Source organism: Oncorhynchus tshawytscha, linkage group LG09 (assembly GCF_018296145.1).
Source record: "Oncorhynchus tshawytscha isolate Ot180627B linkage group LG09, Otsh_v2.0, whole genome shotgun sequence".
NCBI classification, from domain to species: Eukaryota; Metazoa; Chordata; class Actinopteri; order Salmoniformes; family Salmonidae; genus Oncorhynchus; species Oncorhynchus tshawytscha.
The window spans coordinates 76,181,529-76,204,659 of NC_056437.1; the positions used below are offsets into that span (position 1 = coordinate 76,181,529).

Here is a 23,131-nt window from a genome sequence, read left to right on the forward strand (position 1 = left end):
GATTAAAATCTTAAATGATCATATAATTTGTACCAACATACGCTGTACCTTGCATGTTCTGCAAAATATAATACATTCATCGTATTAGTTGTGACACCACATAGTTCTCACGGAATATTCAATGTTTCATGTTTTTGTCTTGTTTGTTCTTGTTAAATAGCTGTCTCATAATACATTTTTGATGGTAGCAAATTTGATTACATACACTCTTAATAAGCAACACCTTGTAGAGAACTAATTGTCATATTTAGTCATTAAAGCTAATTGTTTTCAGGCACTAGCAAGTAATCAGGTCCCATTTAGCCTAGGCTAAATTTCAGGGGGCTTTTCAGGAGGGAAACTTCACTAGCCTAGCTAGATTTGTCTCGAGTTAGATTTTTTTTTTTTTAATTGGGCTACCCGAGTGTTCTTTTAGAAATATAGCTAGTGATTTTTTTTTTATCACACTGAAGGTAAGTCTTTGTCGCCTACTGAGAATGTTTTGTTTTTTATCCGTAGTCTAAGTTTTCGTTGTTTTTTTGGTTTGGAGTTTATGAAGCTAACGCTAGAAAGCTTGTTAACTTGCTACTGTTAGCTAGGCTAAAGTAGTTGGCTGGCTAACTACGCTATCCAGACTGAAGACTGAAACACCTGCATTCACGTCGATCTTAAACGTCATGTTCTTTTCGGTTGGATATGTATTTAAAAGTTTAAGGCATCCTAAACTGGACTTCTATGTAGCTAACCTAGCCTCGAAATGTGACGGCTGCGCACTCTGTTGCACACTTGTTTAGCAGTTTTTCGTGCCAGAATTGCGCAGAGTTGCATTTTCGCTATAGACAACAGACTGCATTTGTATCTACTGCTTTACAAGTTATCTAATCAATATATACTTTATGTGGCATGTGTGTGTCAACAAAAGACACTGCTATAGCTAACGTGTTAGTTTGCTACATTTGCAACCAGCGTTACCTGTTAATGCTGCTTTGTACCATTCCCGCTGAGTGATAACCTAACATCCAACAGATATCTCGGTTGTGAGAATTTAATTCCTTTAGCTCAAGGCCAAAGTTGTCCCTGTCATTAAATTCTAGGTCTCTCAATCTTGTCAGCATGTTGGTAGTGGCACTTTCAAAAAATGAGTTGCGTTAGTCTGGTATGAAGCTTCAATACTATAGCCACAGATGGAACAATGAGACAGATTACACTGAATTTTTAAATATGAAGCAGCGTTTGGTAGTGAGAGGAAGTCCACTGGCGTGCAGTGGGAAGATACAACGAAATAGATGTTGGTCTATATTCAGCACATTCTCTCATCGATTAAACACTTGATCTCAAAACAGTTTTCTATGTTTTGAACAGTGGATTAAATTCAGTGCCAAAGTTTTTAAAGTCGCTTTGTTTAGGAGTGCAACGTTGAGTTATTGCACATGCGAATTCCAGAGTAGGCGTTCCCTAACGAATATTCAGATGTATGCTAGAAATGGCCAATAGGCTCGTGTTTGGCTCTGCCCACCACCTTGCTTGTTCTGCCCACTGACTCATCTGTTCCCATTAGAATTGACAGTGTGGTCCATCTTTTTTCTTTTTAGCTTTATTTAACTAGGCAAGTCGGTTAAGAACAGATTCTTATTTTCAATGATGGCCTAGGAACAGGTTAACTGCCTGTTCAGGGGCAGAATGACAGATCTGTACCTTGTCAGCTCAGGGATTCGAACTTTCAACCTTTCGGTTACTAGTCCAACGCTCCAACCACTAGGCTACCCTACCACCGCCCCATCTTGGTTCAGTTATTAAAATATTTGCTATAGCTTTTCTACACCAGGGGCCCCAGCTACCTACAATAACCATGCTTCCCAGATAATGTGATGTAAAATATTTTCACCAGTGTATGAATCCACCAGATTATTCAGTTTGTTTTCTTTGTCTTGTTTTATCCAGTCAATACTTACATTACACTGAGAGAGAAAAGGGCTCCGAAAGGGTTCTTCGGCTGTTTCCATAGGGGAACCCTTCTGAGTTCCAGGTTCTACCTCGATCCAAAAGGGTTTCTGCAAAGGGTTCTCCTATGGGGACAGTTGAAGTACCAGATTGCACCTTTCCTAAGAGTGTTGGAGAACTTAAAGCCTACCTGAAAGGAAGTAGTTGTACCTTTTTACTACATACATATATGAGCAACAAGCTGCATTACAATGATGTTGAAAACAATATGAAAGAATGAGGTCATATTTAACACATTTAGGCTAGGTCTCTGGTTGTGCCCCTTGGCACCTGTGGATGTGACCTAGTTGAAGTGGTTGCAGCATTGAGCTTTCTGAGCACCACATTTGGCTGTGCTGTTATCCAGAGACTAGTAACATTAATTGATCAAGTGCCAGAGAGAAATGACAACCACCTGAACTGATCTGTAGGCTGAACTTGTGCATCACATATGCATTGTTTTTCAGTAGAACTGTGCACAACTGTTGATCCCTTTTTCCCAGTTGATCTGAGTGTGTCTGATTTAGGGAGTCATGTCTGGTATAGCCTTAAGTCGTCTTGCACAAGAAAGGAAGGCCTGGAGAAAAGACCATCCTTTTGTGAGTATCACGGGACTTGGGTGGAAGCCATTTTCATATCAACACTGCCTTTTCGTAGAAGCCAAGCTAGTTCTTTAAGGGCATGTGTCATTTTGGAAGACCTGTTTGTGAAAATGTGTGTTCTGGATCTTCTATTCCACATAACATTTTACACTATGCCAAGCAGAGCTGTACTGCCCTGGCCTGGTTGAATAAACTTTATTGATCCCAAATGGGGAATTGGAGTTGTCACCAGCATAACTCTGACAGGGAGACAATACAGGCATAGGCCTACATCTGAACACGTACTGCATGGCTGTTGGAACAAATAAAATAGCCTACATTACAGGTGACTGAGCCGTTAACATGGCAGCGCTGCCAACTAAACACATTGAGTTATGCCTCCATAGAGGGTCGGGGGGCTAAGGATTTGTTCTGGGCAGGGCTGTAGTTGGCAAGTTCATGGAGTTGGACATTTAACGTGTTGAACAACATCTCGTCTCTCTCCCTAGGGGTTTGTTGCTGTGCCAACAAAAAACCCAGATGGAACAATGAATTTGATGAATTGGGAGTGTGCCATCCCTGGAAAGAAGGGGGTAAGTCTCTCTGGAGTGAGCGCTGAACTTTATATCTATTGTAGGCACCACTATGTTCAGGCTGGAGGAAGTGATCACTCCTGTGCAGCATAATAAGTTGTCATTGTATGGTGTTTTTCAACTGGACAGCAGATCTTGTTTTAATACAACTAAGCAGGGTATTAATTGGTTGTAGGCGATATTAAATACACTGAGGTGCTGGTACTAACATCTGTATAGGTGGTGGATGACCAGTGAACCAATGTTAATTGATTACCACAGTTGTGACATTCTCATTGCTTCACTATGAGTAACTCCAGTTACTGAAGGAGTGTTGATCAAATTTCTGTATTTCTCTCCACAGACCCCATGGGAGGGGGGCTTGTTCAAACTCCGAATGCTCTTCAAGGATGACTATCCTTCTTCACCTCCCAAGTGTATGTTTTCTCTTTTTAAAAAGAGAATCCAATCCAATTTCTCTTATTAAAAATCCATTTACAATATTACACTGATTAGCCAGATGGTGGCCCTATAACAAGAAAATGCGAACTTTCAGAGGTCATGCCCCTCACCCCATTTCATAGTCATGAAATTCGCTACAAGGGTCCCTCATAAGGAACTCATTTGCCTTGGACCCACAAGGTCCGCCATTGAGAAATTTGTGAAACACCTAAGGTGCTACTCTTGTGGCACCGAATGACTGATCTCCATGGAACTTGATATGGCATCTATGGCCAAAGGTCTCAACGCAATATTTTCCAGACTAGTACCTAAAACATGGCCACTATTGATGGTAACACACAATTGACCCAGTGTTGGCCGTCATTGTGAATAAAATAAAAATTCTTAACTTCTTACGGCCGAAATCCCGTTAATTTGACAACAGCCAGTGAAAGTGCAGGGCGCCAAATTCAAACAAGTCTCATAATTAAAATTCCTCAAACATACAAGTATTATACACCATTTTAAAGAACCTTGTTAATCCTACCAGTGTCTGAATTCAAAACAACTTTAGGATGAAAGCATACCATGCGATTGTTAGGTCAGTGCCAAGTCACAGAAAAACACAGCCATTTTTCCAGCCAAAGAGAGGAGTCACAAAAAGCAGAAATGGAGATTTAATCACTAACCTTTGATCTTCATCAGATAACACTCATAGGACTACAAGTTACACAATACATGTATGTTTTGTTTGATAAAGTTCATATTTGTATCCAAAAATCTGTTTACATTGGCGCGTTATGTTCAGTAATGTTTTGCTTCCAAAACATCCAGAGATTTTGCAGAGAGCCACATCAATTTACAGAAATACTCATAAATGTTGATGAAAATACAAATGTTATGCATGGAATTAAATATACTTCTCCTTAATGAAACTGCTGTCAGATTTCAAAAAAACTTTACTGAAAAAGCACACCATGCAATAATCTGCGTACAGCGCTCAGGAACCAAAACAAGCCATACAGATACCCGCCATGTTGTGGAGTCAAAGTCAACGGAAGTCAGAAATAGCATTATAAATATTCACTTACCTTTGATCTTCATCAGAATGCACTCCCAGGAATCCCTGTTCCACAATAAATGTTTGTTTTTGATCGAATGTCCATTTATGTCCAAATACCTCCTTTTTGTTCGCGTTTAGTTCACAAATCTAAATTCACGAGGCGCAGGCACTTAGTCCAGACAAAGTCAAAAAGTTCCATTACAGTTTGCAGAAATATGTTAAACGTTGTATAGAATCAACCTTTAGGATGTTTTTATCATAAATCTTCAGTATTCCAAATGGACAATTCCTTTCTTTAGAAATTAAAAGGAACGCAGCTCACTCACGGCTGCGCGCATGACTTAGCTCATGGCATTCTGCCAGACCTCTTAGTCAAACAGCTCTTATTTCATCCCCCTTCACAGTAGAAGCCTGAAACAAGGTTCTAAAGACTGTTGACATCTAGTGGACGCCTTAGGAAGTGCAATTGGACCAAATCTTACACTGTGTATTGGATAGGCAAAGACTTGAGAACCTACAAATCTCAGATATCCCACTTCCTGGTTGGATTTTTTTTCTCAGGTTTTTGCCTGCCATATGAGTTCTGTTATACTCAGACATCATCAGTTTTAGAAACTTCAGTGTTTCCTATCCAAATCTAATTATATGTATATCTTAGCTTCTGAGTAGCAGGCAGTTTACTCTGGGCACCTTATTCATCCAAGCTACTCAATACTGCCCCCTAGCCATAAGAAGTTAAATTACTTTTCTAGTTGAATAAAATGTTTACCGATGTTAAGTGGATGTGATCTGGCACATAAATGCATGTATCAGTCAAGCATGTTCATTGTAACTAAATTTGGTACTCGTATTGTAAACACTGTCAATACTCAACATATGCAAGAGCTTTCATATTGACAACATGGTGGCTTTATAATGGGCACATGTTTTTATTGCTGTCTGACTCAATGATGAAATTTGGCACGCATGCTTAGGGATGAGTCTAGCTAACTGACACAATATCTGACACCACGGGACCCATTTTACACCATGGGTGAGTGATACATCTTGACAAATGGATCTGTCATTTACAGAATTAATGATTGCCCCAAGGGGGCGTTGCATTATTAGTGGGGGACGACATGTTTACTCATGCCTTGTTTTCAATTAAAATGGCCAACAAACAAAAATAGCTTCTTAGGGAAGAGCAATTTTCAAGAAGGAATTTTGTTAGGACTGGTGGGTAGTGGGAAAACAGAACCAGATGTTTGAACTCTCCTTATTGGTCTACAACATTTACCAAAACAGGCTGAAAATTCAGTCTTTTCAAACCGCTCTTACACTAAAAGGGCATTCTCATTATGTTCAGTCTTATTCCAACCTCTGTGTGGCTAGAGGGAGATATCTATCGAAAATCACTGTTTAATGACCTGCAAATAAGTGCCATCTGGAATTTTCTCCAGATTGTGCTAATTATATTTTCTCCACTCTTGGCAGGCAAATTTGAGCCCCCTTTGTTCCATCCAAATGTATATCCCTCTGGTACAGTCTGTCTATCGATTTTAGAGGAGGACAAAGACTGGAGGCCAGCCATCACTATCAAACAAGTAAGAGCTTTCATCCAAGACCCCTTCTATGGTTTTAGCTTTTTATTTGCCTGTAACTCCAGGAATAGTCATACACTCTCCTCAGTATGTATTTGGACAGTGAAGCTAATGTTACAAATTTGTCTGTGTACTCCAGCGTTTTGGATTTGAGGTCAAATGTTTCATGAGGCAGTACAGAATGTCACATTTTGAGTATTTTCATCTGTTTTAATCATTTAGAAATTAAAGCATTTTATGTATCTAGTCCCCCCTTTTCCAAAAATGCAGAGAAAGATACAGAAATAATAGGTGTTAATAAATGCACAGAGTAACGCAAATGTGGCTATACACATGGGTACCAGTAGAGTCGATGTGCAGGGGTACAAGGTAATTGCCGTAGATAGTGCATTCACCTTGACTTTGTCAATTTTGTTACGTTACAGCCTTATTTAAAATAGATTTTTTTAATCATCAATCTAAACACAGTACCACATGACAAAGCACAACAGGTTTTTAGAAATGTTTGCAAATTTATACAAAAACATACCTTATTTACTTACGTGTTCAGACCCTTTGCTATGAGACTTGAAGTTGAGCTCCGGTGCATCCGGTTTCCTTGAGCTGTTAACACAACTTGGAGTCTACCTGTTATACATTCAATTGATTGGACATGATTTGGAAAAGCACACAACTGTCTATATAAGATCCCATGGTTGACACTGCACGTCAGAGCAAAAACCAATCCATGAGGTCGAAGGAATTGTCTGTAGAGTGCCGAGACAAGATTCTGTTGAGGCACAGATCTAGGGAAGGGTACCAAAAAATGTGTGCAGCATTGAATGTTCCCAAGAACAGTGGCCTCCATCACTCTTAAATGGAAGAGGTGTTTGGAACCACTATGATGTTTCCTAGAGTTGGCCAAACTGCGCAATCGGGGGAGAAGGGTCTTTGTCAGGGAAGTGCCCAAAAACCTGATGGTCACTCTGACAAAGCTCGAGTCCCTCTGTGGGAGAAACTTCCAGAAGGACGGACAGCCATCTCCATCAATCAGGCCTTCATGGTATAGGGGCCAGATGGAAGCAACTCCTCACATGACAGCCTGCTTGGACCCTCAGACCATGAGAAACAAGATTCTCTGGTCTGATCAAACCTGCCACCATCCCTACAGAGAAGCATTGTGGTGGCAGCATCTTGCTGTTGGGATGTTATTCAACGACAGGATCTGGGAGACTAGTCAGGATCCTGGCAAAGATGAATGGAGCGAAGTACAGAGATTAGAGGTTGACCGATTTAATTAGGGCCGATTTCAAGTTTTCATAACAATCCTAAATCGGTATTTTTGGGCACCGATTTGGCAGATTTTTTTATATTTTTATTATTATTATTTACACCTTTTTATTTAACTAGGCAAGTCAGTTAAGAACTCATTCTTATTTTCAATGACGGCCTAGGAAAGGTGGGTTAACTGCCTCGTTCAGGGGCAGAACGACAGCTCGGGGGATCCAATCTTGCAACCTCACAGTTAACTAGTCCACCAGTATAACGACCTGCCTCTCTCTCGTTGCACTCCAAGGAGAATGCCTGTTATGTGAATGCAGTAAGCCAAGGTAAGTTGCTAGCTAGCATTAAACTTATCTTATAAAAACAATCAATCATAATCACTAGTTAACTACAAATGTTTGATATTACTAGATATTATCTAGCGTGTCCTGCGTTGCGTATAATCTGACTATACAAGTATCTAACTGAGCGGTGGTAGGCAGGAGTGTAAACATTCATTCAAACAGCACTTTGTGTTTTGCCAGCAGCTCTTCGTTGTGCTGTTTATGCGCTGTTTATAACATCAAGCCTATCAACTCCCGAGATGAGGCTGGTGTAACTGAAGTGAAATGGCTAGCTAGTTAGCGCGCGCTAATAGCGTTTCAAACGTCACTCGCTCTGAGCCTTGGAGTGGTTGTTCCCCTTGCTCTGCATGGGTAACGCTGCTTCGAGGGTGGCTGTCATTGTGTTCCTGGTTCGAGCCCAGGGAGGAGTGAGTAGAGGAACGGAAGCTACTGTTACACTGGCAATACTAAAGTGTCTATAAGAACATCCAATAGTCAAAGGTTAATGAAATACAAATGGTATAGAGGGAAATACTCCTATAATTCCTATAATAACTACAACTTAAAACTTCTTACCTGAGAATATTGAAGACTCATGTTAAAAGGAACCACCAGCTTTCATATGTTCTGAGCAAGGAACTCTATTTTAATTTGATTTTTTTTACCCCTTTTTCTCCCCAATTTCGTGGTCCAATTGTTGTAGTAGCTACTATCTTGTCTCATCGCTACAACTCCCGTACGGGCTCGGGAGAGACAATGGTTGAAAGTCATGCGTCCTCTGATACACAACCCAACCTACCCGCACTGCTTAACACAGCACGCATCCAACCCGGAAGCCAGCCGCACCACTGTGTGCACCTGGCAACCTTGGTTAGCGCGCACTGCTCCCGGCCCACCACAGGAGTCGCTAGTGCGCGATGAGACAACATCCCTACCGACCAAGCCCTCCCTAACCCAGACAACACTAGGCCAATTGTGCGTCGCCCCATGGACCTCCTGGTCGCGGCTGGTTACGACAGAGCCTGGGCGCGAACCCAGAGTCTCTGATGGCACAGCTGGCGCTGCAGTACAGCGCCCTTAACCACTGCGCCACCTGGGAGGCCTTGAGCAAGGAACTTAAACGTTAGCTTTCTTACATGGCAGATATTGCACTTCTCCAAAACTTTGTTTTTGCATTATTTTAAAACAAATGAACATGTTTCATTTTATTGATGTAATTATAATTTAAAATAAGTGTTCATTCAGTACTGTTGTAATTAATACAAATAAATATCGGCCGAATAATCGGTATCGGCTGTTTTGGTTCTCCAAGTATCTGTATCGGCGTTGAAAAATCTTATTCGGGCGATCCTTGATGAAAACCTGCCTGAGTACTCAGGACCTCGGACTGGAGCAGATGTTCACCTTCCAACAGGACAATGATCCTAAGCACACAGCCAAGACAAGGCAGGGGTGGCTTCGGGACAAGTCTTTGTACGTCCTTGAGTGGCCCAGCCAGAGCCTGGACTTGAACCCGATCTAATTTCTCTTGAGAGACCTGAAAATGGCTGTGCAGCGACGCTCCCCATCCATGACGGAGCATGAGAGGATCTGCAGAGAAGAATGGTAGAAACTCTCCAAATACAGGTGCCAAGCTTGCATTGTCATACCCAAGAATACTCGAGGCTGTAATCACTGCCAAAAGTGCTTCAACAAAGTTTCATAGATTAGAATAAATTAGCAAAAATTTCCAAACTTGTTTTTGCTTTGTCATTAAACATGTTTGTGTAATTTTTTTTTTTTTTTTTGGGGGACTACTAATACATTTTAGATTAAGGCTGTAAGATGACCAGGAACTTGAGGCTCTTGATCCGCTCAACTACAGACCTGTCGACGTGAATGGGGGCGTGCTAGGCCCTCGTTTACTGTATTCCACGTTCAGCTCATTTGTCTTGCCGACGTTAAGGGGGAGGTTGTTGTCCTGGCACCACACTGCCAGGTCTCTGAACTCCTATAGGCCTGATCACAGACAACGATGACAGCCTATCACCATTGTCGTCAGCAAACCTAATGATTGGTTGTAGTTGTGAGTTGAGGGGCACCTGTTTTGACGCTCAGCATGACTGTTTCCTACCCTCCCCACTTCAGGGTGACCTGTGAGGAAGTCCAGGATCCAGTTGCAGAGGGAGGTATTCAGTCCCAGGGACCTTAGTTTAGTGAGTCACTTGTTGGGCACTATGGTGTTGAATGCTGAGCTGTAGTCAATGTACCGTTTTCACAAACTTAGCAAAAAAAGAGACGTCCTTGCTGTCAACTGCGTTTATTTAAAGCAAATTGTAAAATGTTAGTTGAATCTTATGTTCATACAATTATTGAAACATAAACTGAACAAGTTCCACAGACATGTGACTAACAAATTGAATGTGTCCTTGAACAAAGGGGGGTCAAAATCAAAAGTCAGTATCTGGTGTGGCCACCAGCTGCATTAACTACTGCAGTGCATCTCCTCATGGACTGCACCAGATTTGCCATTTCTTGCTGTGAGATTTTACCCCACTCAATACACCAATGCAAGTTCACCGACATTTATTGGACTGGCCTTAGCCCTCACCCTCTATACCAACAGGTCCCAGACATACTCAATGGGATTGAGATCCGGGCTCTTCGCTGGCCATGACAGAACACACACTCCTGTCGGGCAGGAATTCACGCACAGTACGAGCAGTATGGCTGGTGGCATTGTCATGCTGGAGGGTCATGTCAGGATGAGCCTGCAGGAAGGGTACCACATGAGGGAGGAGGATGTCTTCCCGGTAATGCACAGCTTTGAGATTGCCTGCAATGACAACCAGTTCAGTCCGATAATGCTGTGACATACCGCCCCAGACCATAACGGACCCTCCACCTCAATCGATCCCGCTCCAGAGTACAGGCCTCGGTGTAACGCTCATAACCGTGAATCCGACCGTCACCCCTGGTGAGACACAACTGCGACTCGTCAGTGAAGAGCACTTTCTGCCAGTCCTGTCTGGTCCAGGTGGTGGGTGGGTTGCACATTGGTGACGTTGTTGCCTGTGGTGTCTGGTGAGGACCTGCCTTACCACAGGCCTACAAGCCCCCAGTCCAGCCTCTCTCAGCCCATTGTGGACAGTCTGAGCACTGATGGAGGAATTGTGCGTTCCTGGTGTAACTCGGGCAGTTGCCATCCTGTACCTGTCCCGCAGATGTTACGTTCGGATGTACCGATCCTGTGCAGGTGTTACACGTGGTCTGCCACTGCAAGGACGATGGGCTCTCCGTCCTTTCACGCTGGCTTAGGTGTCTCTCAGTGCGGGCATTGCAATTTATTTCCCTGGCCACATCTGCAGTCCTCATGCCTCCTTGCAGCATGCCTAAGGCACATTTACGCAGATGAGCAGGGACCCTGGGCATCTTTTCTTTTTTATTAGTCCGTAGAACTTAGGACACTAAAGACGGCTTTCTAAGTTTTCATAACTGTGACCTTAAATGTCTACCGCCTGTATGCTGGTAGTGTCTTAACGACTGTTCCACAGGTGCATGTTCATTAATTGTTTATGGTTCATTGAACAAGCATGGGAAACGGTGTTTAAACCCTTTTACAATGAAGATCTGAAGTTATTTGGATTTTTTTCAAATATTTTGAAAGACAGTCCTGAAAGGGATGTTTCTTTTTTACAAGAGTTTGTTCCTCTTGTCCAGATGGGAGAAGGCTGTGTGGAGCACAATGGCTTGTCTCATCTGATTTTTTTTGGGGGCTGGAATGGGAGTTGGTTTGGGTTCAGGCTGTCTGGGGTGATGGTGGTGTGAGCCATAACCAGCCCTTCAAACTGTTTCATGGCTACAGATGAGTGCTACGGGGTGATTGTCATTTAGACTGGTTACCTTTTTTTTTTACTTGGTCACAGGGATATGGTGGTCTGCTTGGAACATGTAGGTAGATATTACAGACTGGGTAAGGGAGGTTGAAAATGACAAGTTAAACACTTGCCATCTTGTCAGTGCATGCTCTGAATATGCGTCCTGGTAATCCGTCTAGCCTTGTAAATGTTAACATGTTTTAAAGGTCTTCCTCACAATGGCTACGGAGAGCATGATCAGCTGGTGCTCTCATCCATGTTTCAGTGTTGCTTGCCTCAAAGCAAGCATGGAATGCAATTCTCATCTGGTAGGCTTGCGTTGCTGGGCAGCTTGCGGCCCGGTTTTCCTTTAATCTGTGAAAGTTTTCAGGCCCTGCCTCAACCGACGAGCGTCAGAGCCAGTGTAATAGGATTCGGTCTTGGTCCTGTATTGAAGCTTTGACTGTTTGATGTTGGAGGTGTTTGTAAGCTTCTCACCTTTCCACGGAAGGGTCATATTAGTGTAGTTCAAACTGTTAATCTGCTACAGACAGAAGTTTGCAGTCGGTACAGCCAATCTCCCGAGGAGTCCTAAGACTCTTCAGAACAAAACTGAGACCGTCCACCGTGTCTGTGAGAGGGAGTCATAGTTTTTAGGCCAAACCGTTTGGATGCAACAGACAATTTTGTGAAGACAGATTTTTCATATCTCATTCTGACAAACACCGCTCTAGCTCTGTCACCGCAAATGTAGAAGTGTGACATCGGCGGATGCGGTGGGTTTTTATTTTATTTTTATTTAACCAGGTAGGCTAGTTGAGAACAAGTTCTCATTTGCAACTGCGACCTGGCCAAGATAAAGCAATTCGACACATACAAAAACAGAGTTACACATGGAATAAATATACAGTCAATAATACAGTAGAACAAAATAAAACAGTCTATATACAGTGAGTGCAAATGAGGTAAGTTAAGGAAATAGGCCATGGTGGCGAAGTAATTACAATATAGCAATTAAACACTGGAATGGTAGATCGGCAGAAGATGACTGTGCAGGTAGAGATACTGGGGTGCAAAGGAGCAAAATAGATAGATGCCAGTATGGGGATGAGGTAGGTAGGTAGGTAGCCCATCTGTAAACAGCCCATGTACAAGTGCAGTGATCTGTAAGCTGCTCTGACAGCTGGTGCTTAAAAGCTAGTGAGGGAGATGTGAGTCTCCAGCTTCAGAGATTTTTGCAATTCGTTCCAGTCATGGGCAGCAGAGAACTGGAAGGAAAGACAACCAAAGGAGGAATTGGCTTTGGGGGTGACCAGTGAGATATACCTGCTGGAGCGCGTGCTACGAGTGGGTGCTGCTATGGTGAGCTGAGATAAGGCAGGGCTTTACCTAGCAGGGACTTGTAGATAACCTGTAGCCAGTGGGTTTGGCGACGAGTTTGAAGCGAGGGCCAATCAACGAGAGCGTACAGGTCGCAATGGTGGGTAGTGTATGGGACTTTGGTGACAAAACGGATGGCACTGTGATAGACTGCATCCAGTTTTGAGTAGAGTGTTGGAGGCTATTTTATAGATGACATCACCGAAGTCGAGGGTCAGTTTTACGAGGGTATGTTTGGCAGCATGAGTGAAGGATGCTTTGTTGCGATATAAGAGATGCTTAATGTGAGTCTGGAATGAGAGTTTACAGTAACCAGACACCCAGGTATTTGTAGTTGTCCACGTATTCTAAGTCAGAGCCGTCCAGAGTAGTGATGCTGGACGGGCAAGCAGGTGCGGGTAGTGATCGATTGAATAGCATGCACTTGCTTTTAAGAGCAGTTGGAGGCCACGGAAGGAGAGTTGTGTGTCATTGAAGCTCGTCTGGAGGTTAGCTAAGTGTCCAAGGAGGGGCCAGAAGTATACAGAATGGTGTCGTCTGCGTAGAGGTGGATCAGAGAATCACCAGCAGCAAGAGCAACATCATTGATGTATACAGAAAAGAGTCGGCCCGAGAATTGAACCCTGTGGCACACCCCATAGACTGCCAGAGGTCCAGACAACAGGCCCTCTGATTTGACACACTGAACTCTATCAGAGAAGTAGTTGGTAAACCAGGCGAGGCAATCATTTGAGAAACCAAGCCTGTCGAGTCTGCCAATAAGAATGTTTTGATTGACAGAGTCGAAAGCCTTGGCCAGGTTGTTGAATACGGCTGCACAGTAATGTCTCTTACCGATGGCGGTTATGATGTCGTTTAGAACCTTGAGCGTGGCTGAGGTGCACCCATGACCAGCTCTGAAACCAGATTGCATAGCGGAGAAGGTATGGTGGAATTCGAAGTGGTCAGTAATCTGTTAATTTGGCTTTCGAAGACCTTAGAAAGACAGGGTAGGATAGAATAGGTCTGTAGCAGTTTGGGTCTAGTGTCTCCCCCTTTGAAGAGGGGGATGACCGCGGAAGCTTTCCAATCTTTGGGAATCTCAGACGATATGAAAGAGGTTGAACAGGCTAGTAATAGGGGTTGCAACAATTTCGGCAGATAATTTTAGAAAGAGAGGGTCCAGATTGTCTAGCCCGGCTGATTTGTAGGGGTCCAGATTTTTCAGCTCTTTCAGAATATCGGCTATCTGGATTTGGGTAAAGGAGAAATGGTGGGGGCTTTGGCGGGTTGCTGTGGAGGGTGCCGGGCAGTTGACCGGGGTAGGGGTAGCCATGTGGAAAGCATGGCCAGCCGTAGAGAGATGCTTATTGAAATTCTCAATTGTAGTGAATTTATCGGTGGTGACAGTGTTTCCTAGCCTCAGAGCAGTGGAGAGCTGGGAGATGCTCTTATTCTCCATGGACTTTAGTGTCCCAGAACTTTTTTGAGTTTGTACTACAGGATGCAAATTTCTGTTTAAAAAAGCTTGCCTTAGCTTTTCTAACTGCCTGTGTAGATTTGTTCTTAACTTCCCTGAAAAGTTGCATGTCATGGGGGCTATTTGATGCTAATGCAGAACGCCACAGGATGTGTTTGTGCTGGTCAAGGGCAGACCGGTCTGGAGTGAACCAAGGACTATATCTATTCCTAGTTCTACATTTTTTTGAGAGGGGCATGCTTATTTAAGATGGTGAGGAAGGCACTTTTTTAAAGAATAGGTATGAGGTCGGTGTCATTCCAGGATACCCCGGCCAGGTCGACTAGAAAGGCCTGCTCGCAGAAGTGTTTCGGGGAGCGTTTGGCAGTGATGAGGGGTGGTCGTTTGGTCGCAGACCCATTATGGATGCAGGCAATGAGGCAGTAATTGCTGAGATCTCGATTGAAAACAGCAGAGGTGTATTTGGAGGGTGAATTAGTTAGGATGACATCTATGAGGGTGCCCATGTTTACGGATTGGGGGTTGTACCTGGTAGGTTCATTGATCATTTGTGAGATTGAGGGCATCAAGCTTAGTTTGTAGGATGGCCGGGGTGTTAAGCATGTCCTAGTTTAGGTCACCTAGTAGCACAAGCTCAGAAGATAGATGGGGGGGCAATTAATTCACATATGGTATCGAGGGCACAGCTGGGGCCAGAGGATGGTCTAGCAAGCGGCAACAGTGAGAGACTTGTTTCTGGAAAGGTGCATTTTTAGAAGTAGAAGCTCAAATTGTTTGGGTACAGACCTGGATAGTAGCCTGCAGAGTTCTGTCCTATCTTTGCAGTAGATTGCAACACCGCCCCCTTTGGCAGTTCTATCTTGAAGGAAGATGGAGATTGGAGATTTCAGGGTTTTTGGTGGTTTTCCTAAGCCAGGATTCAGACACGGCTAAGACATCTGGGTTGGCAGAGTGTGCTAAAGCAGTGAGCAAAACAAACTTAGGGAGTAGGCTTCTAATGTTAACATGCATGAAACCAAGGCTTTTACATTTACAGAAGTCAACAAATGAGAGCACCTGGGGGGTGGGAGTGGAGCTAGGCACTGCAGGACCTGGATTAACCTCCACATCACCAGAGGAGAAGTAGGATAAGGGTACGGCTAAAGACTATACGAACTGGCTGTCTAGCATGTTCAGAACAGAGTAAAAGGAGCAGGTTTCTGGGCACGATAGCATAGATTCAAGGCATAGTGTACAGACAAAGGTAAGGTAGGATGTGAGTACATTGGAGGTAAACCTAGGCATTGAGTAATGAAGAGTCTCTAGAGATGTTTAAACCAGGTGACGTCATCGCATATGTAGGAGGTGGAACAACATGGTTGTTTAAGGCATATTGAGCAGGGCTAGAGGCTCTACAGTGAAATAAGACAGTAATCACTAACCAGGACCGTAATGGACAAGGCATATTGATATTAGAGAGAGGCATGCGTAGCCAATTGAACATATGGGTCCAGTGAGTGGTTGGGCTGGCTGGGGACATGGCGATTCAGACAGTTAGCAGGCTAACAAGCTAACAGTTAGTAGGCCGGGGATAAACAAACTAGCAGCTAATAGACCGGGGCAAGCTAGCAGTTAGCAGGCTGGGTTAGCATGGGCTAGCAGTTACAGACCGGGCAGGTAAGCTAGCAGTTAGCAGGCCGGAGCCGGCAGCTAGCAGTTTGTAGACTGGGTTAGCAAGCAAGCAGATAGCAGGGGCTAGAAAGTTAGCCTTTGGGGGACGTCGCGATGGGGGTGAGTCTGTTTTTGCCTCTTCGTGCGGTGACGTCGATAGACCAGTCGTGGAATTAGTAGGGTTCCAAGTAGCTCTAGGTAGCTAGTGGGCCTAGCTGGTTAGCATAATGGGCCTTCATCGGGCGTTGCGCCTGAGGGGCCTGTTGGAGTCCTCGGGCAGATTATGTCGGTATTCCAATCGTAGGGGATCTGCAGGGTTCCATGCCCCATACTGGCTGTAGAAGGGGTCCAGATATTGTAGCCCAGGAGTATACTTCGGTGGTAGCACAGGAGCCCTGGCTGGGCTAGCTTCAAGCTAATTGGTGCTTGCTCTGGGATGGAAACGCTAGCCAGGAGTAGTCATCCAGGATTGCGGTTAGCTAGTTGTGAAGATCCAGGTGAAAATGTTATGTTTGCGGTAGGAATCCGGGGATAAAAATAGCAGGTCCGTTATGCTCTGGTTAGAGTCACGTTGTTCGAACTGATGAGAGCTTTCCAAGCTGAAGGTTAGCTGATGACCGCTGGCAATGGTTTGCTGACTAATATCTGGTAGTTAGCTGGCTAGCTTCAGTTGAGGGATTCTGGATCCGAAGTAAATATAAATACTTTAGGGGAAAAAAGCAGATCCACGCCACATTGAGTGAGGCGGGTTGCAGGAGAGTATTTAGATGTTGCGGTTTACCAAAATATTTGAAAGGATAAGCGACGAAAAAGATGTAAAACAATATATACAAGGGACACGACTGGACAAAGACGTCTGACTGCTACGCCATCTTGGATCAAGATGGATTGAGACATCAATGCCATCTTGGATTGAGACATCAATGCAAAATAAACCATCTCTAGCTTCAACTACAGATTGTATGGTGTTATAATTTTTATAAATTATAATGCTAATTACTTTTCCGTGAGTGTATGGACATCGAATCTAGGGAGTTAAAGGTTAGGAAGCATGACTTTTCTCATCCAAGTAAGTGTGGTCAAAGAGTAACTTAGTTGTAGTCTAGATCTGGTTACCTTTAACTGCAAACAGTTTTAGCGTTTTTACATTTCATTTCTGGATGTCTTCGGAACTACCCACGATGCACTTTCTGAACAGCATATGGAGAACAGCTGCTAACATTAGCCAGATGGAAATGGCTAGGTATCTACTACCCAATAGCTATAGGAGGACAGGCTCATTGTAATGGCTGGAATGGAAAATGTAAAGTTAATTCCAGTCCAGCCATTACAATGAGCCTGTCCTCCTATAGCTCCTCCCACCAGCCTCTGGTTGATAGCACTGCGCGTGTCAGCCAGTAGCAAACGTAGTGTTAGCAGGCTAGTAGTGATAACAATAGCAGGCTAGTTGGCTTGCAAGCTCATTTGTAGGAATACATTCATAGTGTTTGCTTGTAAGTTGGCAGAAAATGTAATTGAAACCGGTAGTCATGAGTGCAATTGATTGTGGGTTACTAATGCATTCTTTAGAATTTCGATCAGTTTTTATGTAATAACTCAATAGAGAATTGAGGGAATGTTTACGCATATTCTAATTCAAATCCATAGGTTACATTTATGCTGCCTACCCATTTAATCTTATCTGGGTTTCAACTCTATGAAAATGCCCTTCATGTTACAAATTTAACCAGAACATTGCACATCCACTAATCATGACAAACTTCTGGTAGCGGGCAATATAGGAAATTAACACGGGTCTCTAGCCGACCTGCTAGTGAGTAGCCAGCTAGTCTTTATATTTAAAGTCTAGCCAACTTGTAACTATTTGGTTGCTAACAAGGTAGAACAGTTAACTTTTATGAATGCACTTGTCTGTCTCCAACTGTTTGAACAGTCTGTTTAGATGTTGAAATCAAGTGGCATACCTGGATAAGATGCTTATTTCTGAGAATGAGAACAGGTGCCAATTCCTTATGAAGATGTCTTTTTTTTAATGCTCATTGCACATTTATAAAAGACTAGACAGCTAGCACAAGTCTGGCTAAAATGCTGCTAGCGGTATGTGATGCTGCACGCGACAGATTATTTCATTTTCCACAATCATTTTCATTGATACTCCTGCTCTTTTCTACATTTTGGGAGTCGAGACATAAGGGTATTGTTACAAAGGATAAGTTCTCCATTACAGTAAAATGGTTTCAATGCGCTTTGTGACGGTTTGACTTCTAATGTATTTTTTTGGGACAAAATGCAAAAAGTGAGTTCAAACTGCTTGTCAGAGATGAGAACCTTTTTGTCTTTGTTGTGATTGTGGGGAGGGGTTTGGTGTCTGCTAGTGGGAAGTTGCACAGAAGGAGAGAAGGAAACCAGACCCTAAAGACAAAAGCTCATAAAAATGTATTCTTGCGCTACAGACATTTTGAGCATTTTTATGTTGCCCAGCCCTAATGTACATCCGGTCACTGTGGGAACGATGTCATCGATGCACTTATTAATGACGCCCGTGACCGGTGTGGTATACTACTCGGTGCCATCAGATGAATCCCAGCACTTTATCGGTCTGTGCTAGCGAAACAGTCTTGTAGCCTAGCATCCGCTTTATTGGGCATGTCACTGGTACTTCCTGCGTATTTGCTAGTAAGCAGGAATCAGGAGGATGAAGTTGCGGTCTGATTTGCCAAATGGAGGTCGTTGGAGAGCTTTGTATGCTTCTCTGTGTGGAGAGTAAAGGTGATTGAGCTTTTGCTTCTAGTTGCTCAGGTGACATGCTAGTAAAAATTGTCATGGAATTCAGTTTCCCTGCATTAAATCCCCAGCCACTAGGAGCGCTGCTTCTGGATGATTTGTTCTTGTTAGCTTATGACCCTATACAGCTTGTTGCGTGGCGGTAAATAGACAGCAATGAAAAATATAGATGACCCCCCCTTGGTAAATAGTGTCAAAGGTTTAGTGTTTGGGCCTATATTCCTTGCACACAATGACTACATCAAGCTTGGGACTCTAACTTGTTTGATGCATTTGCATTTTGTTTTGACAAATGGGAACTGAATGGTGATTTGATGACTGGAGTAATTTTATCTTGGCAAGTAGAAGTTTTTGAACACTTGTAAATGAATCCCGACTGCCATGATTTAAGAAGTCATGAATAATGATTCCAGTTAGAGGCTACAACAAAACATGCTACCATCTCCAAGAACAGGAGATTATCATTTTTCATAGGGATGATCTTTGTGCCTCCTAACCTCACTTACCGTAATTCACAAATACATTTTGAGACAGAAACAGATATGTAGGAAAATATCCTTGAATAAAAGGTGACCTTCTGTACTGTCACCTCATTGGGCCCCTGAGTGGCGTACTAGAGGCGTCATTACAGACACCCTGGTTCGATTCCAGGCTGTAACACAACCGGCCGTGATTGGGAGTCCATAGGGCAGCGCACAATTGTCCCAGCGTTGTCTGGGTTTGGCCAGTGTAGGCAGTCATTGTAAATAAGATTTTGTTCTTAACAGACTCGCCTAGTTAAAACATTTTATTTAACTGACCTCAAATCCAAAATGCTGGGCTATAGACTAAAAAATGTTTTATATTTTATTGTCCAAATGCATATGGAGTGATCTTTGCATCGGTGTGGATGAGAACTACTTGTTTATACAGGTGACTCTTGGCTGCACTGTAAATGGCTTTGCTGCAGAGGGCAGCATGGCTTCATGGTGGTTACTTATTAGGTCAAATTGATTTGAAGCCATGGAAAGTTGCGAACACAAATTGCCATTATACTTTGTTTTCATCCACAGATATTGTTAGGAATCCAAGAGCTCCTAAATGAACCAAATATCCAGGATCCTGCACAAGCTGAGGCGTATACAATTTACTGGTGGGTCTGAGTAGATATTTTAATTAAGTGAAAGGTTTGTCAAATGTCAGTTGGAATAGGATCTACACAGCTGCTGGCAATCTTCTCATTAGCTTGTGCCCCTCCTGGTCAATGGTTTGTCTAGCTGTTTGCAAACATTGTTGCAAGGTTGTTAGTTGATACTTGATATTTCCAGGAAATATCTCATTCCTCATAACATGCCTCCATCTTTCATTTCAGCCAAAACAGAGTGGAATATGAAAAAAGGGTTCGAGCACAAGCCAAAAAGTTTTCTCCATAAAGCTTCAAGACTACACAAGATGGAAGAAATTGGTTTGCTGAGGATTTTGTCTCTGCCCCCTTTTTGTCTGCCTCCAACTATGCCATTGCTCACCTATTTCCTGCTGGACTGTTTTAAAACTGAACGTGTGCCATTTCTGTCCATCACCCACATACTGATGCACCCTTTTGCTTTTTTGATTCGGAAGTCCTGGATTTGAAGGTGCACTATGCCGCCACCACAAAGGATATTCCGTACTCCAACTGTGGTATTTCTTTTTTCAAGAGCTTACTCTTGTCAGAAAAGACTGTACGAAATGGGAGTCACTTCTGTTTTTTTTATTCATGTGTTCAATGGTAGGCAAAATAATTGTATGTTCTGATAAAGATATAGAAAAACAGGCCTCAATGAATCTATTCAAAGGTAGTTAAGAGTCTGATGCGGAGACACTAGTTGTTTTAGTCCAACTATTTAGATTTAAATATGTTTGTACAAAGCTAGTGTTAATAATACATGTAGATGGACTCAGTTCCATCTTTCCCAATGCATTATGTTGCCAGTTGAAGGTTGACTTTGGGTAACAATAACAGCTTTAGACTGTGTACATGATCAAATCAATATTCAAGGTCATTTTAATGCTTAACAAATTGAATAAGATATTTGGCTACAGAAGTGCCATTCCTTATCGATCGCTTTTGTCCAAAAAGCAAATCCTGTGACATGACAACACATACTGGAGGAGTTACTGGCTAGTTAACTAACGAACTAGCTATATCTGGTAGCTGCATGCATGACTAGAATGAACAACTAAAAGCGCACCCTATTTCTGTTTGAAAATGGAGAAAGCGTAGGAGTTGGACTGTTTGTGCCCAAAGTCTACCTTTTTAAAGCTGTTAAAAGGTTTTGAGTGACCTTCAGGACTGTTCAAACGAGACTGTACCTCTGAGACAATCTGGTAACCCTACATAAGGGACCCTTTCAAGGGAGGATGTAACGGGTTTATAGCTCTTGGCGTTCCGTCATTTATTTGGGTTTCTGAGATTAATATTTTGTTTGCACATAAGACTAAAACGCCAACAAATCAGCTCCAAATAATTTTAACTTGAGATCTGTTCCTAAGTATTCCCACACATAATAGAGATGTGATTTGTGAGCAGGTTTTGAAATTGTCTTGTTAAATATCTGTTTGTGATTCTTGCGGTCAATTTGCAGTCTGCAAATATTTATGTTCTGGCCCCCTGACCATCCGCTCAAGGAAAACTCGTCCCGCGCTGAATCTAGTTGCACTATCCCTTTAGAGCAGGGATCGTTGACATTTTGACAACTAAGACATGTTATCCATGAGTTCATATGACTGGGCAGGTAGAAAAAGGCAAAATAGCCTAAATATATCTCTTATCCCTTTTAATCAATATAACTAGGGAATAGTAATTGACTTCTGTGTGTGTGCATGTCACACCTTTTCAAAGAGGGAATCCTCTTCGCTCTACGCTAACCCCATGGGCCCTTATGATTGCGTTTCACATTCTGGTTACAGCTAGCAATTAACACATCATGCAAATTTCAGGTTTTGTGATGCAAATTATATCATTAGTGCAGTCACCGTCATGCACACCAGCTATACATCCTGTTTTGTGCCAGATTTGCTCAGGAACACATCAGTGTTGATATTACATGACCAACATGTTTATCAGGCTGTGTGATTTGAAGTGACTCATTCCTGTCTGATTGTCATTGACAGACTGGCGTGAGTTTTTTGGGGGCCTTTATTCCTTAGTTTCCTCTGATCGTCCTCAAATTGCTACTCTTACTGTGTACGTGAATAATAACCAAAATGAGTGTCGCTGTGTTGATGAACCAATCTGATGCCATAAGGTGTTCCTTGGGTTGAAGTGGCATAATTCTGTAAGTCAGATTTCTAATCAGCTCAGTTCATCCACTAAGGCATTCACTTTCAGAAAATCTCCTTGGTGTCATACTTAATAAGCATGATACAAACATTGATTACACCTCAGTGACAAGGTGGTGTGTTGTGGATGGCTATTGATTTAGTCAGTGTTAAGTCAGTGTTCGCTACTTGTGGTGCTGTTTTGACAACCCCACATTAAAAAAAACATGATGTGGATCAGCTCAAATAGCACAACTGAAAATTTCAGGGTGAGAACAAAAAACTGGGTGAAATGGAAGAGTGTTGATGACTATCTGCAGGTTGGCTTTATGGGGCACATTAAACATGGATTAAAGCTAATCATTTTTTGCCCAAAGTTATTTTCCCCTCCTTACTCCCTAAACTAGGGGGCTTGTTATTTAAAGATACTGTGCCACTGCCACTTCAAACAGTTCCATCCAGCTGGGGCGGTGCACTAATGATGTGGCCATGGAAACGGAGCTGCCAGAGGGTCACCCTGTGTCTTATCACTAAGCACAAAACATGGACAATCCTTTATTCCCTTCTGCAGATTTAGAGTTAGGATAGCTGACATGATGGAAAATAAACCATGGAATAAATGAATTGCATATTCATTCAAACATGCTTATTCGCTGTGGATTTGATTTGATTTGATTTGGAGAAATCTTACTTTTCAAAACCTTTTAACTGGGATGTGGGACACGCAGGAGAGGGAATCCTATACTAGGTTCATCAGCAAATGGAAGAGAGTCGCAACCTGTCCTTGACGAGTAGGTGGAGGAGGGAGTACAGGTGCTCCATCTAGCTGCAACTTCAAAGGCCTAAGAGGACCCGTTGACTGGACTGTTGCATCCTCTTTCAATGCTGTGCTTTCATTTCTAATTTCTGACTCTGAAACCCTGGAGGCCAAGTGCTGTGACAAGCCATTAAAATGTAT

The 23,131-nt window shown here is 42.9% G+C and overlaps 1 protein-coding gene across 3 annotated transcripts; it reads left to right on the forward strand.

The window, feature by feature from the left end:
* Positions 1-300: 300 nt before the first annotated feature.
* On the forward strand, positions 301-22,533 carry ube2ia (ubiquitin-conjugating enzyme E2Ia). Of its 3 annotated transcripts, none has more exons than XM_024390264.2 (7): positions 301-452; positions 2,487-2,558; positions 3,050-3,133; positions 3,477-3,549; positions 6,093-6,202; positions 19,947-20,026; positions 20,246-22,533. In XM_024390264.2, the coding sequence occupies exons 2-7, from the start codon at positions 2,493-2,495 to the stop codon at positions 20,304-20,306; spliced, it is 474 nt and encodes a 157-aa protein (XP_024246032.1). In that variant the 5' UTR covers positions 301-452; positions 2,487-2,492; the 3' UTR covers positions 20,307-22,533. The 3 variants fall into 3 exon arrangements, with proteins under 3 accessions (XP_024246032.1, XP_024246034.1, XP_024246033.1); XM_024390266.2 differs by having other exon boundaries at positions 6,144-6,202; XM_024390265.2 differs by having other exon boundaries at positions 312-452; positions 2,463-2,558.
* Positions 22,534-23,131: the final 598 nt, after the last annotated feature.

Coding starts and splice junctions, on each gene's coding strand:
- ube2ia (XM_024390264.2), top strand. CDS start 2,493: ATGTCTGGTATAGCCTTAAGTCGTCTTGCACAAGAAAGGAAGGCCTGG. Junction 2,559..3,049: donor GGAGAAAAGACCATCCTTTT/GTGAGTATCACG, acceptor CTCTCTCCCTAG/GGGTTTGTTGCTGTGCCAAC. Junction 3,550..6,092: donor TCCTTCTTCACCTCCCAAGT/GTATGTTTTCTC, acceptor CACTCTTGGCAG/GCAAATTTGAGCCCCCTTTG.